We start from the raw sequence: 16,691 nt of genomic DNA on the forward strand, positions 1-16,691 counted from the left end.
GAACTAATGACATATAGGAAGGCTACAACACCTCACACAAAATTATGTATACAATATATGACCTACACTCTAAACATAATTAAGTGTTCAAAAGGGGCTGCTGACCAAATACTCAAATGCATGACCTGTATGCATAATGCAGTGTAACTAAAAAGCTGAAATGCACCCTTAAATAATAACAGCAAAAAATGAAATCTACAAGTACAGTATAGTTCACCAACAGGCTGAGTCAACAGCAGTAAAACATCTGCAAATCCACAAACCAACCATCTTTCAGAAGACTTTGGGTTCACTGGAGGTGAACGTGTTTATATATTTTAAAAAAAAGAAGCTTTTTTAACATTTATAGTCAAACCCACACCATCTTGTGTTTCAAGTATGTAATTTGTCTCTAAATAAGTGGGTCAAGAAAAAGCAACAATCTACAAGTTTTTCATCAAAATGTTAAAGCAGAAAGATTCTTTCTCTCAGACTGGATTATTAATACACAATCATTTAATAACATATTGTCTGAATTCCAGATGTTTCATTTCATCTGAAACCTTACCAGTGAAAATTAATCATATGCATAACAGACAAATGTATTTAATACTTCCAATCTATGCAAACATGATGTAATTCATACTTTATTTTCAGTGCACATACCTGACACATTCTTATGACACGTCACTGTTTTAGATGCCCTCTTCTTACTGACAAAATCGGAAACTGTGCAGGTAAAATTGGTTTCTCCATCCTCTGGTCTGATGATGTACTGCAGCCTGGAGCCACTGTGGGTTTGGTTCCTAACGGCCCAGTTGTAGGTGACACTGGTGTCAGAGGCTGAACTGCACTGCAGCCAAACTGTACAGGATTCATTTAAGGGATCCCAGGTGGAGTTGGAAGTCAGGTCAGGCTCCTTAGTTATGGACTCTGAGGAAGCAACAGACAATGAGAAGAAAGATGGCAATATGGTGGAATAAAATAAGATTAATTTCTTCGTTAGATTTATGGTTAGAGTAAAAATGAAACAGCAGGACAGTAGTATTTCAGTCTGTGCAGACTGTTTATGAATGCCCATTAATACAATTACATAATAGCTTCACAACATTTACAAAGCTGAACCAAAATCACAAACATCTCACCATGAACCTGCAGAGTGATGATGATTGTTTTTCTTTGCTGGTCATTCACCTCTGAGACAAAACTGAAGTCACCAGAATCTTGAAGAGTCAGTCGTCTCACTGTTAAACTGAAATCTGTGAGGTTCAGTGATACTCTGCCTTTAAGCTGGTGATGTGTGGTTACATTTGTATCCTTCTCTGCAACTCTTTGATTTTTGTGTTGCCAATATGCTAAAGTGATTCCTACAGTTGGTAAACATGAGGAGAGAACCACAGTGTCTCCAACTTTTTTATGGATGATACGCTCACAGCTGGAAGCCTCCACATCTGGAACACACAAGTAAACACATGAGTGTAGCAGTGTCTAATTGTATTTTAATGTAACATATGGAAGTCGATCGTAGAATGACATGTTTAATATCAACATACATGTAATAAAGACATGACAACAGCACATAACAGCATGTTACAGTGTGACAGGATACAAACAAAGTTTTATTTTGGTACTCTTCTGTTTCCTATCATCACTCACCACTAGTTTCCTTTAAGCAGAATAAAAATAACATTTGTCTCACTGTTAAACTGAAATCTGTGAGGTTCAGTGATACTCTGCCTTTAAGCTGGTGATGTGTGGTTACATTTGTATCCTTCTCTACAACTCTTTGATTTTTGTGTTGCCAATATGCTACAGTGACTCTTTTAGGTGGTAAACATGAGGAGAGAACCACAGTGTCTCCAACTTTTTTATGGATGATACGCTCACAGCTGGAAGCCTCCACATCTGGAACACGAGTAAAAGTGTGATTATTTACAAAGATAAATGTCTAACGGTCATTTGTCAAGATCTCATCTTTAGCTGACAATTCAACAGAAATTTAAAATAAAACGCACAAAAAAAGTAACAACTGAAGATCGATGCAAACTTCCTGTAAATATTGAAAGTCTGACAACCATCATTGCAGCTCTAACGCTCATGCAAACACGCATCAACAAAAAGTAACAGTTGCAAAACCTTATGAGCATTGATACAATGCCTACCTACCATGAAGGAAGACCCTGAACAAGAGCACAGCACTGTATGTAAAGACAGAGTGAAAGCAGCTGGTGGCCATGTCTATTAGGTGAGCAATGACAAACTTCCTCTTCTGGTTTAATCAGCTCTGCTATTATTGAAAAGGGGCAGGGCAATAAGCAGAAGAGGAAGAGTAAGGCAAGGCAAGTTTATTTATATAGCACAATTCATACACAGAGTAATTCAAAGTGCTTTACAGAAATGAAAGACAGGTTAAAAATACATAAGCAAGAATAAAAATAAAAAGGCATGCCACCGCTTTGTCACCATATTTGCCCCTTATGATATCGACTATCGGACCACGCTGACCCATATTTGTGGGTCCCCTACAAATGAGTAGTTGCTCTGAAATGGAAAATTCATTACCATTACTGTGAGGATCTTTAGCAAAATGACAACTAGCTGTTTTACATTAAACTGTCATATTATCTAATTTTAGATAAGAAACATGTTCAAGGCGAGAAGAGAGAAAGACAGATCATGAAACGTGTCAAATAATAAACTGACTTCTTAAAAAAAAAAAAAAAAAAAAAAAAAAAAAAAAAAAACTTGTATCTAATAGTGTAACATCACCAAACGTATTACACACTATTCATACACTAAAACACTCAAAGAAGCATCTAAAAAGACAAGCGACCACAGGTTAACAGGCAACATGGCACCACCAAGTGGCTGATAATGTAAACATGCAGGCAGGAGGAAGAAAGACCAGAACAGACAATGCTCAGAGCTTATTAAGAAAGTTGAATTTTCTTTTCACATATTACACAGAAAAACAAGCTTTAAATTCACATAATGAAAGGAACTCCCTCCATGATGAACATCACCTTCTATACAGATATACAAGAACACTGATTTACACACATGACCTATACCATGTGGTTTTTCAAACAAGTCAAAGTAAAACTGTAAAAGAGCTAAAGCTTCAATTTTTTAATCACCAAAATGAAGCAGATAAAGATTTCAACACAGCAGCAGTATATCGGGTTAAATTCCACATTATGATACAAGTAGCACTGAGAACAACAAAACTGGGCACAGAGCACAGACAACACAAGCAGAGAGGCTGAAAAATAGCAAACAACAGACTTACTGTGAATCCAAGCGAACAATAGCAATACTTCCTGCAGCCTAACCTCCCGACCTTCATGGTCAAAATTAGGTTCAGGTTAAGGCACAAGAGGAAACTCTTAGTCAAGACAAACACTCCAACACAACAGCAGCAGGTAAACTGGAGAGCTGATGAAGGAAATGAAACCAGGTGTGATGGGTGTGGCAGTCAGAAATGGGTCATTTATACAATGACAGGCAGTTGTGCAGAGCAATGCAACCACAGGGGGGCACAATCCAGTGTCTTCATGTGCCCATCTCAAGTCTGGGTAAATACGACTTCCATACTGGATCGGTCATGGCCCGGGTTAACAACAACCGCCACTGGTGCTGTTGACCTACAGGGTGCCAGTGGAAATTGGACTACTGTTGGTCGAAGCAGGAGAGGAGGAAGGCGTGTTCGTAGGCAAAGAGAGAAGAGGAAGGGCAGGAGTGTAGGACTTAGAGTATTGACTTTGAATGTAGGGACTTTGTCAGGGAAAACTAGAGAGTTGGTTCAGGATATGATGGAGAGAAGAAAGGTGGATATCTTGTATGTTCAGGAGACCAGGTGGAAAGGTAGCAAGGCCTATAGATCAGGAGCAGGGTTCAAGCTGTTTTATCGTGGTGTGGATGGAAAGAGGAATGGAGTAGGAGTTATCCTGAAGGAGGGTTTTGCTAGGAATGTTCTGGAGGTGAAGAGAGTGTCAGAGAGGGTGATGAGTCTGAAGCTGGAAGTTGAAGGTGTGATGTTGAATGTTGTCAGTGGTTATGCCCCACAGGTAGGATGGGAGTTAGAAGAGAAGGAGAAATTCTGGAGGGAGATGGATGAGATGATTCAGGGTGTCCCTAGTGGTGAGAGAGTGGTGATTGGGGCAGATTTCAACAGACATGTTGGTGAGGGAAACAGAGGTGATGAGGAAGTGATGGGTAAGTTTGGTATGCAGGACAGGAATGCAGAAGGACGGATGGTGGTAGACTTTGCAAAAAGGATGGAAATGGCTGTAGTGAACACATTTTCCAGAAAAGGGAGGAGCATAGGGCGACATATAAGAGTGGAGGAAGGAGCACAGAGATGTTTCAACCTCACAGACGTTTCAACCTGAAAGATCAGTGACTGCAAAGTAGTGGCTGGGGAGAGTGTAGCCAGTCCAGAGCAACGGAGATTGTGGAAAAGAAGTGAAGAGACGTGTTTTACATTGGTAAAAGGATGCTGAGGTTAGAGCTGCCACGAAGGAGGCCTAGAGGAAGACCAAAGAGGAGGTTCTTGGATGGAGTGAAGGAGGACATGAGGATAGTTGGTGTGGGTAAGGAGGATACAGAGGATAGGGTTGAATGGAGGCAGATGATTAGCTGTGGCGACCCCTGAAGGGAGCACCCGAAAGGAGAAGAAGAAAGCAGCTGTGCAGAGCAGGATCAGGAGGAACCTCTGGGGACACCTGGAGGCTGGATGAGGAATGACAGTTCAGGGAAGAGTGCAGAGAACAACAGGAGGAATTCTTGCCCTATATATTTATATCAATAAAAAACAAATCAATCACATCATAGTAGTAAATGAACGTGACTTACACCCAAATACTTTCAAATTAAAACACTAAATCCCAGGATGAAATCACTAAAATGTGAAGTCATTAAAAAAATGTTTTAAAAAATTATACTACAGTTAAAGATGCATATTTAAATACAACATTGAACCTCTATTAGTTTGAATCTTTTTATTTTAATATAAAGCATAAAAAGTCCAACTGTCTTCAGAGTCTTGTCTCTGCCTGCATCCAAATAAGAAAAACATCACCCAGAGTAAAGGCTGCTACTATTTATTAATTCACTCTGAGTGAGCACTCTGTCCATAGAAACATGGACTCAACTCTTCTGTCTGCATCAGAAATCCGAAACTCATCACCAAGGTGCTGCAGCTGTTTGATGCAGAAGAAAAGGATGAAAGCTGCTGTAGCTTTAAAAGTTCAGGGACAAAATAACTGTATAAGAAAAAAAAAAAAAACTATGTATTTGCCCATATTGTCGTCCACGCTGCTCTTCCTTTGTTGTTGATGAACGACTTTTCATGGACCTGGAACAACATGACACATCATCACAGTCTCTAAAAGAACAAAACATTCAGTACTCAGTACAGTAAATGTGAAGCCCCAAGTAAAACAGTTGTGCAGTTTATTCTCAGAGTAAAACAAAAAAACATTTTAAACACAAACAAACATGTACCTGTGGTTGAGTTTGGATTCATGTTATAGTAGTCAGAGCTCTCCTCTATGTTGTTATGTCTCCCTGTTAAAATGATCAAAGTGTTATTAAAAAAGACTCTTTCATTAGAGAGTGGCAATTATAATAAAAATCACAGTGTCATGTCATTAAACACTGCAGCTTCCAACAGCTTCATGTTGACCAAGTTTCTACTGTACCTGTTCCAGTGTTTCCAAAGCAAAATAAAATCACATAAATAAATGTAAATAATTACAAATAAGACAATGAATATTGGACCTTACACAGAGCAGGAAACATACAACACTAACAAACATGTACCTGTGGTTGAGTTTGGATTCATGTTATAGTAGTCAGAGCTCTCCTCTATGTTGTCATGTGTCCCTGTTAAGAGGATCACATGAAAGTATTAAAAAACACACACTCTTTCATTAGAAACTGCCCATATGTTGATCAGAGTTGATACCGTACCTGTTCCAGTGTTTCCAGGGCGTCTGACTGTTTCATAGACACAATCATCACCTACAGGTCAGTGAGAGTCAAAACAAAGTCCCATCAGTCCCTCATGTCTGTGATATTAAGGCAGATTTAAGAGCTTCCTCAGGTCACATGTGGGTTCATGTGACAGTGTTAAAGCAGCAGCAGAGGGGCTGAGGGCACTTCTGTAAAGCTGGACACAAATGGACCAAAACATTTCCTGACGACTCCTGATCAGAAGCTGAGCGTTAGAAAAAGCTGTGGCAGCGTTCAGAACGAGATGAAGGACTGACCGTGGAGAAGAGAGCTGTATACTGGCTGATTCTCATACTGGCTGACTGTTTGCTCTGTAGCAGAGCTCTGATTGGCTCTTTGACTGAACCTGAAACATGGAGTTTATACAAATGCATATTAGTGATAATCAGTCAAAGTTGCATTTAATAATGAAACATGTTTCCTGCTGTTTTTAAGATGGAGAACAGTGAAGACAGAGTGTTGTACAAACCTGCTGAAACAGGGAGCTGGAAAAAAGAAAAGACGTGTGATGTCACATGGTTTGTATTGTAAGTTGTTCCTCTGATAATCCACATAATAAATGATGAAGGACTTAAACCTCTTAGATCAGAGGAAAAAGGTCTTACCCCTGGATTGTCTGTAGCTACACAAAACGATCAGAACAATGAGTATGAATCCACAAACCAGCCCAACGATCAGCAGCACAGGAAACACAGAGGTTCCTGACACAGCTACTGGAAACAACAAGATTTAATAAAATATGAATGAACTTAATTTCTTTCACAAAAATCAGTCAGGTGATTTCAAGCTTTAGGAAAGACAAGAATATCTACAAAACCTAAAAAAGGAAAATCATGACATGTTTTCAATCTACTCACCAGTAACTGACATCCAGCTCTGTGGAGACTCTTGTCCTGAGAACTGACACTTGTAGAAACCTTCATCTGACTTTGACACTGCAGAAATACTCAGCTCCCCTCTGCTGTTATTATGGATAACTTTGTCATTTAGATAGAAAAACACACTGGAAACTAATTTGTCTTTTCTCAACTTGCAGCCAAGAGTAACAGAGTCTCCCTCAGCCACAGGACGGACTGGGCTCACCAGGATAATATCTGCATCTGGAAAACAGTTTCAGTCAGATCAGCTGCTGCAGATCTTCACAACAGGCTGATGTACAATGATGAGAACAGATGATTCTTTATTTTACAGGATCATTACAAGATCTGAAACTTGGTCTTGTGGACTCACAACCTACTTTGTTTCTTTAAAAAAACTACTTACCAAAAAATAAACAGCTTCTACAATGTTCTATAGATTGTACAATACTTTTGAACTTCAGACATAAACATTTTAGTTCTGATCACATGTAAAAAAACATGAACTTGACTAAACATTTTTGGGGGAATTTTTATTTTTAAACATTTGACCAGCACCTGAACAAACTATATTATTATGGATTTCTTTTAGTTTGTTTATTTTCTTTGACTATTTTTTATGAAGTGATCATGAATAACAACATTTAAAAAAAAGTCTAAGTGACTTTAGGACCCAGGATTTGATGCTGAGTTGTGATGTTAAAGTTTGTGTCACCAGACAGCAGAGTAAACGGTCAAGTTCTTAAAAAGTCATCTGTATGTTCATACAACTGTGTCCTATGATACAGTAAACTGTAAATTAAATCATGTACTGGGATGTTGAGAAAACTGCATATACAGGGAAATGTGAAATAAAAAAACCTAATAAAACCTACCATGTAAAGTGATGTTGACTGAATTACTGAACTCTCCTGATCCAGACTCACACCAGTACACTGCAGCACTGGACTGTGAAGTGGAGATTTTACATGTGGATCCAGTCATTGATGTCCAGGTTGGACATGACAGGGACCTGTCCTCAGGAAACCTCCTGACTCTCCACTCAGCAGAGTTTCCCTCACAGCTCAGTGACACAGAGTCAGAGGTGAAGTGCTGCACTCTGTCAGGACTCACTGTGAGAGACGCTGCTGGATCAACATCTGACAAACAACATGATGAACTTGTGAGATAAACACAACTGGACAGTTACATTAAACCACTGCAACAGAAATAATCCTATAGTTTCCTTTAGGATCATACTGACACAGACTTTACTTCTCAGGACAATTTGGTCACAGACAAACAACTGGAAAGACCAAGATGAAGAAATAAACAAACTGACCTGCAGACCAGACCAACTTCAGTTCACTGTACTGAGTGTAAAACACTGGGTCTCCTCTTCCAGCTCTACACACATATCCTGCTGTGTGTGTCTGACCATGAACCATGTAGGAATCCTGTTCAGTCCCACTGCTGCTTCCAGGTAGCAGCTCATAGCTGTAGGAGTCGCCTGATAGTTTGGGAACAGCCTTATACCAGTAGAACCTCCATCCTGCAGATGGATGTTCAACCTCACAGTTCAGAGTTACTGAGGCTCCAGGACTCAGCCATGATGGAGACACAGTGAGGACAGGTTGGGGCTGATCTGGTGGAAACAGAAAAAATGAAAAAATGTCCTTTGCTTCATATTGTCCAGTGAATTCTTGTATTTCAGAAGCTGCAGATTGAAAACAACCACAGTTTGTTACTCAAGAGGCTCCAGCAGCATTTTTCCTTGGTGTCCTGTGTGTGTGGACATGACAATAGATGAAAACATAACAAATAAAACTTACGTGATACAGTCACTGTGGTGGCTTCACTCCACTTTGTTGAAGAATACCAGTCCCCTCTGAGTCTGCCCTTACACATGTAGTCCCCACTGCTGGACCCAGAAGCTGTGAAGGTCCAGATATTAACGTGTGTCCGATGTGTGATTGACCTGGTTGTTCTCCATTCATAGTCCCACTCAGTGTCTCCAGCTCCCTGGATCTCACATCTGACAGTGATGGTCTCACCACTGAATATCTGAGGCCAGTCATGTTGCTGGGTCACAGTGACCATGTTGGAAACTGTTCACACCAAAAATATCCAGTTGGGACACAAACAGAAATATGAAACCAACAGAGAAAACTTCATAGGTTTAAAATTGTTACTGGGAAAGTATGTTTTTTATTCCAAACACAATAATTAAACTCACAGGTTCTCTCAATGGTGACGTCAACACTTGAATAAGTGTAGAAAACTGGTTTTCCTCTTCCTCCTCTGCACCTGTAGATTCCTCCTTTTGAAACTCTGATCTCTCTGTCTGTAGACTCTGTCTTGATCTGATCAAAAGTATAACCTGAGTTTCGTCTGAACCAGTCATATTTCCAGCCATCAGAGTCGTCCACAGAGCAGGTCAGTGTCACACTGCCTCCTACTGGTATGGTGGTTGTTCCTGGTCTCACTGTGGCCCTGGGTCTATCTGCTGTTATAAAAATAAAACATGTAATTTATTCAAATTCAAATTCAAATTCAATTTTATTTGTATAGCGCCAAATCACAATACAAATCATCTCAAGGCACTTTACAAAAACTAAAACTAAAAACCCAACAATTCCCTTATGAGCAAGCACTTGGCGACAGTGGAGAGGAAAAAACTCCCTTTAACGGAAGAAAAAAACCTCCAGCAGAACCGGGCTCAGTTTGGGCGGCCATCTGCCTCAACCGGTTGGGGTGAGTGGATAGAGCAGAGAGAAAAGAACAGCAACAATAAACAACAAATAGACACTGCAAGTTGGTGGGGCCAGTAACTGCACATCAGCGATAAACAGCTCCAGGACCAGGGACACCTGCAGAAGGTACAGAGAGAGAGAGAGAGAGAGAGAGGGAGGGAGAGAGCACAAACTAGGGGAGAGAGAGAGCACAAGGTTAGTAACATTCAATGGTGGAATATACATGAGGTGGGAGAGAAGGGGGGGGGTAGGGTAGGGGAGCTCAGTGCACCAATGGTCCTCGGGCAGTCTAGGCCTATAGCAGCATAACTAACTAAGGGATGGTTCAGGGTTGCCTGAAGCCAGCCCTAACTATATGCTTTGTCAAAGAGGAAGGTTTTAAGTCTAGCCTTAAAAGTACAGAGAGTGTCTGCCTCCTGAACCCAGGCTGAGAGCTGGTTCCACAGGAGAGGAGCTTGATAGCTAAAGGCTCTGCCTCCCATTCTGCTTTTGAGAACTCTGGGAACCACAAGTAGGCCTGCACTCTGAGAGCGAAGTGGTCTATTGGGATAATATGGTACTATGAGGTCTTTAAGGTATGAAGGAGCTTGATTATGAAGGGATTTGTATGTGAGAAGAAGGATTTTAAATTCTATTCTATATTTTACAGGGAGCCAATGAAGAGAAGCCAATATAGGAGAAATATGATCTCTCTTGCTAGTTCCTGTCAGGACTCTGGCTGCGGCATTCTGGATTAATTGGAGGCTTTTTATTAAGATATTAGGACATCCAGATAGTAATGAGTTACAGTAATCTAGCCTTGAGGAAACAAACGCATGGACTAGTTTTTCTGCATCATTTTGAGACAGGATGTTCCTAATTTTGGAAATGTTGCGCAGGTGAAAGAATGCAGTTCTAGAAATTTGTTTTATGTGTGAGTTAAAGGACATGTCCTGGTCAAAAATAACTCCAAGGTTTTTTACAGTAGTGCTGGAGGCCAGGGCTATGCCATCTAGAGTAGCTATAATTTTAGAAAAGTTATTTCTGAGATTTTTAGGCCCAAATATAATGACTTGTTTTCTCCGAGTTTAAAAGTAAAAAGTTACTGGTCATCCAAGCCTTTATGTCAGTTAGACAGGCTTGAAGTCTGGTTAACTGGTTTGTGTTAACAGGTTTAATAGATAGATATAACTGAGTGTCATCCGCATAGCAGTGGTAATTAATAGAGTGCTTCCTAATGACATATCCTAAAGGAAGCATGTACAGGGTGAACAGAATCGGTCCTAGCACAGAACCTTGTGGAACTCCATAACTAACTTTTGTTTGTGTGGAAGGTTCATCATGGACATGAACAAACTGGAATCTGTCCGATAAATAGGATTGGAACCACTTTAACGCTTTTCCTCTGATACCAATCACATGCTCCAGTCTCTGTAATAAGATGTTGTGGTCAATGGTGTCGAATGCTGCACTAAGGTCTAGGAGGACAAGTATCGAAACAAGTCCATTATCTGAGGCTAAGAGAAGATCGTTGGTAACTTTCAACAGTGCTGTTTCTGTACTATGATGTGCTCTAAATCCTGATTGGAAATCTTCAAATAGTTCATTCCTGTGTAAGTGGTCTGATAGCTGCTTAGCAACAGCTTTTTCTAGGATTTTAGAAATAAATGGCAGGTTGGATATTGGTCTGTAATTAGCCAAGACACCTGGATCAAGACTAGGCTTTTTGAGTAAAGGTTTGATTACTGCAGTCTTAAAGGCCTGTGGTACGTAGCCTGATACTAGAGATAAATTTACCAAGTCCAATAAAGATGAGTTCATTAATGGCAGGGTGCCTTTAAGCAGTCTAGTCGGGATGGGGTCCAAGAGACACGTTGATGATTTCGATGAAGCAACTACTGATGTAAATTCAGAGAGATCTATAGGAGAGAAGCAGTCTAAACATAACTGAGGTCCTACAGATGATTCAAGAGCTACTGTAGTAAAAGATTCATTTATTGCAGGTATAGGAAGCATCTGCTGAATTTTATCTCTAATAGTTGTGATTTTATTTGTAAAGAAACTCATAAATTCATCACTGCTGAGAGCTAAGGGAACACTGGGCTCAACGGAGCTGTGACTTTTTGTCAGCCTGGCTACAGTGCTGAAAAGAAACCTGGGATTGTTCTTGTTATTCAAATGGAAATATATTCTATGTAATCTTGTGTATGTAAAACACATTTTCATTTGGATGACACAGAACTTTCTTCTCCTAAATGCCAAAAAAACAACAGATTTCTGCTAATCTGTCCTCCACACATGGACACACTCTGTGACCAGGACACATTAACACTTGGTAACTGTAATGTTACACAAACTTCAACTGCCAAGAGTCTTTGGGTCATTTTTGATCAGTCACTCAAGGACTGACCAAATCAGCTTTTAACCAGCTTCATATCATTTCAAGATTAAAAATATTCTCAGGTAGGTCAGAAGTTGAAGTAGTAATAATTCACACATTTGTTTCTTGCAGACTGGACTACTAAAATGTTTTCTTTTTTCTGATCTTATAAAATCTCACCTCAGGAGCCTCCAGATGGTCCAGAATGCTGCTGACAGGTTTCTAACTGGTACTTGGAAGTTTTGGTCCCCCCTGAGTTGTGGGGGTGTGGGTCTAACGACTCTCACCTGATTTCCATAGCTCAACTAGTGAACTTATGGGTCTAGTGGTGGAGTGAAACCAACCTGGGAGACATATTGGAGGTTCCAGTCCAGCTGTTTTCTCAGACTGATGAAGCCACCTGGATGGGTGGTGAAAGGTTTTGACTTAAAACTGAAAGTCCAGTTGCCATGACTCAACCTTTAGACACTGGTTGTCATTTATTATTTTAGCCTTATTACCATAAATGTTTGTTTTGGTTCTGTTCATGTGTAGATTTTATTACATTTATTTTGTCTTTTATTGCTGATTTTTATTGGTCAGTGTAACAGATTTATTGTAGGATATAGTGTGTTTTGATCATCTTTTTGTGAAATACAGTTTTAATAAATTAAAATTGAAATAAAGTCTTTTTGTCCAGCGAATTCTCAGGTCATGTCATGCACAAAAATCTCAGTCAAGCACAGAGAGCGGTCAAAGGAAATCCACTTGGTACTTGAGCACAATTATCAAACCGAGAGCCGGGAAAATATTTAAGGTCAAAAAAAATTCTGCTTGAGATTTATATTATGTTAAACATATGTGCAGCTCTTCTTTCTGTTTGTGTGAATTTCACACACACACTTTTTGCACCTGCACCCTCTAGTTTTGACATTGATGTGACACCACACTGTAGGAGCACCATGACACTGGTTTGGCTCCACACAGTTCACACACACTGTTGAGTCATCTTGATTTTATATATATATTTATATATGCTGTATATTTTGATGGTACCTATGGTTTGGTATTTTCATGGTACCAGATTTAGGTTTGTGTTTAATAAAGCTGAAAACAACCAGGTAAAAAAAACAAAAAAAAAAAAACAAAGCTTGTTCAACCCAAACACCAATCTTTCAGATCCCTCCTGAACAACAGACATTTAATACGAAGTGGCCTAAAGAGACACAAGATAATTGGACTAAATGTTTCATTATTTGTATAAAACATAGTCAAAAGAAATGTACAATAAACATTTATTCATCTTACCTGCCACAGTCAGTGTGACGACTTTACTCCACTCTGTCAATAAATAGTCATTTCTACCCTGGCAGCTGTATTTTCCACTGTCAGACTCAGTAGCTGCAGTGATCCTGTATTCATTGTGTGTTGGACGTCTGTCTAACTTGTCTGCTTTCCATTCATACGTCCATTCAGTTCGTCCACCTCCCTGAATCTCACATCTGACAGTGATGGTCTCACCCCTGTATATCAGAGGCCAGTTGGGCTGCAGGGTCACAGTGGCCTCATCTGGAACTGTTCACAGAAAAACACAGTTAGGAAACTAACAGAGACAGAAAATCTTCTCAGTGTAGCATGTGGTTGTGTTAGAGAACAGGTCTGGGGCCCCTCCTTAGTCCCTAAATAATCACAATGTTTAATAAGTTATCACACAATCAAATCCACAAACACTGCATGAAGAAGTCACATGTTTTATCCAGGGTCAGATGGTTAAACATGAATCTGAACAGTATTAATGAAGGAGCTTCAGCTTCTCTACTGTGTCTGTTCATCAATTAAAGGATCTGACAAATGTTACATTAATACCATGATCAATATTTAGTTATTGATTTCAAACTTTCACAAAGACATAAAAGTTCCTGGACTTTAGTTTTTCATTCATCATGTTTCATTTTTCATCACACATTGATCTCTTCCACACTTCAGGTGATTTTCAGTCATTTAAAGGATCCATGTTGTTTTATTCCAGAGTAAATGTGTAAACTCACCAGTTTCCAGAATAGTGACTGGATCACTTTCAATTGTGATAGATTGTGTCTCCTTTCTCAGTCCTCTGCATATGTAAATTCCTCCTTGTGAGACAGAGACTCTGTTTGATCCACCAGCTTTTTTGTAAAAATCTTTATTACTAGTTGAGGTTTGTCTGAACCAGTCATATTTAAAGACAGTACGGTCCTGCACAGAGCAGGTCAGTGTCACGCTGCCTCCTGCTGGTATGACTGTTCTGTCTGCTGTCACAGTGGCCTTGACTTCAGTTTCTCCTACAGCTACAAAAACAACCAAACAAGAAAATGATGATAATGTAAAGTATTTCCATATTTAAATAACACAATGGAAACAACATATATTTGACATTATACATAATGTTTTGCTGAGGTTTAGCCTGTTTGGTTCCATGTGTTTATGAAATCAGACCAAACAGTAACACACTGACTCCAAACCACAAATGTATTGACAGAAAACATTTAGCTGAATTTAAATGTTGTCTATATGAAGTGAACTAACACAGATGTTTTCATACAGGACACAGGTCTCACTGAATGGTTTAATGTGTTTGATGATAATGTGAAACACGTGTCATGGACTTTGCTGCCACCAGAGCTCAACAACTGAATAACTACAGATTTTGGAGTCTAGTGGTCACAAACACAGAATATACAACACACCAACAATCACTGAAGTTGTTACTTAGACACTTTATATCATTTGTCACACATCTGTATGTGAAGCTCTTATATTGTGATTTCTCAATTTTGATAGTTCAACAGAAAAGGCACTGTGGCAGCCACGTCTCTCCTCAAAGTGAGAGCAGAAACACTTCCTGTCTAACAATTAGACTGATTTTTAGTATAATCTTTTATCTTTTGTTAAAATCAGTCCCAATTGTGGCTGATCCACTGGGCCCATTAGATTTAGCAGCACTCTCCACTTGTTCATCATTTTGCCCTTTGGTCAGATAAGACCATGAAGAGAAAACCCATTTGTGTCGTCAAGGTAACAGACTTTTCCTCAAGGTTCAGTGCAACATTTGATCGTCCAACATCAACATGTAAAACACTGTCCATAAAAAGTAAATACCAAAATAAAATGTTTCTGAAGATTAAGCAGCTTCATATTTTTGGACACTAATCTGGTAATTTAATCATTTATAGAGTATCATGAAGTAAAATGGTGTTTACATGATGATGGATAATAGTATTGAGAGTATTACAATTAATCATAAAAAGAGACAATATTATATGTAATAATATATAAATGATGAAGGAAACAAGAAAAGAAAGGCAACTACTCACCTTGAGTTTCTCCACAGAAAAGGATATTCAGCCCTAAAATAAAGAATAAAAGCTCATTAGCCATGATCAGTCTGATAGAAGTCAATATGATAAAACACTAAAACATTTAAAGACCAGGTGGAGATTCAGCAGAAGCAGCTGATACTGAAAACATTTGAAATGATGTTATTTATGTTGTAAAAATGTAGCAAGTTTTAAAAATATGTAAAATAAGCCTGTAAATGAACCTCTAAAGGGACAGAAGTGGAAAACCACTGATGTACTCACAGCAAAATGACAGCACACAGAGAAAAGTGTGGCCCATCTTCACATCCACTGACACTGTCACTCTGCTGCTCTGCTTCTGAGAAATGTCTCTGTCTCACATTAATAATGTCACAGAAAAAAGAAGAGGAAGAGACTGAGAAGCTGCTTTTCTTATTTAGTAAAATGACATCAGAATATTTCTCAGCTCCTCCTCCTGAGTACACCCTGCCTCTTCTTCTTCTGTCTTTTTATACAAACCCACACATCTACAATGGCTTTAACCACAACACACTGACATGTTCAGACTTCCTGCTCACTGCAACAATATATTAGCTTGTCTGCTGTGCAAAGGTTTGTGCCTGGTCATTAAACTCTTCAACTCAAATGTCATTAACAATAACTAAGTAACTATTGCACATCTGTGAAACTTCTGACCATTTCATTTCATTTAATCCCATCACAGTGTAAACTTCATGTCCCTGACACTGTGAACACATGTTCACTGTGTATACTGACATGTACAGCATGTCTTGTATGTGTGGGCTCATTACTTTGCTCAGTGAATTTGACAGAAAATATGATCCAGACTTTTCTTATTTAGTGGAATTATTTGATCCATGTTTGATCCAGGAGGTTTTTCTCTTTCATCATGTATACACCATTTTATGTTTTTCTTACTGAGAAAATGAACCAAAGTCATTTTTGTCAGTTTTCAACAGCAACAGTCACCATGTGATTTAACTGTGTGTTGACACTCAGCTAATGGGCGTTGTGGTCTTTAGGTGAAGCTGCATACTGGGCTGTCTCATTCAGTTCATGGGAAACAGAACAAACAGCAATGTCTGGTCTTCAGCAACATGATAAACGTCTCAGACTAAAATCTGACAAGACACAGTTAAACGTCTGACTGATGCTCAGAAGTGGCAATGAAGGAGATTTTTTTTAGCTTTTACATCCATCCATCCATCTTCTATACCCCGTTTTGATTCCTTCTATCGAAAGCCAGGGTCACGGGGATCTGCTGGAGCCTATCCCAGCTCTCTCTCGGGTGAAAGGCAGTGGTCCACCCTGGACAAGTCACCAGTCCATCACAGGGCCACATAGAGACACACAACCTCACACACTCACACTCACTCCTATGGACAATTTAGAGTCACCAATCAACCTGACA

The 16,691-nt window shown here is 39.4% G+C and overlaps 1 protein-coding gene across 1 annotated transcript; it reads right to left on the bottom strand.

Moving 5' to 3' along the window:
* Positions 1-7,111: 7,111 nt before the first annotated feature.
* LOC113125224 (Fc receptor-like protein 5) lies at positions 7,112-16,348 on the bottom strand. Its single transcript, XM_026298563.1, has 9 exons — positions 15,542-16,348; positions 15,275-15,307; positions 13,970-14,248; positions 13,230-13,496; positions 9,067-9,336; positions 8,663-8,938; positions 8,173-8,475; positions 7,727-7,990; positions 7,112-7,143 (listed from the first exon to the last, which is right to left on the bottom strand). The coding sequence occupies exons 1-9, from the start codon at positions 15,576-15,578 to the stop codon at positions 7,112-7,114; spliced, it is 1,761 nt and encodes a 586-aa protein (XP_026154348.1). The 5' UTR covers positions 15,579-16,348.
* Between the last annotated feature and the right edge of the window lie 343 nt (positions 16,349-16,691).

The sequence above is a fragment of the Mastacembelus armatus genome, chromosome 18, assembly GCF_900324485.2.
Source record: "Mastacembelus armatus chromosome 18, fMasArm1.2, whole genome shotgun sequence".
NCBI classification, from domain to species: Eukaryota; Metazoa; Chordata; class Actinopteri; order Synbranchiformes; family Mastacembelidae; genus Mastacembelus; species Mastacembelus armatus.

Excerpts from the sequence above, each read along its gene's own strand:
- LOC113125224 (XM_026298563.1), bottom strand. The coding sequence starts at position 15,578 with ATGGGCCACACTTTTCTCTGTGTGCTGTCATTTTGCT. Across the intron at positions 13,497-13,969 it reads AGTCACTATTCTGGAAACTG|TTCCAGATGAGGCCACTGTG; the intron begins GTGAGTTTACAC and ends TTCTGTGAACAG. Across the intron at positions 7,991-8,172 it reads GAAGTTGGTCTGGTCTGCAG|ATGTTGATCCAGCAGCGTCT; the intron begins GTCAGTTTGTTT and ends GTTGTTTGTCAG.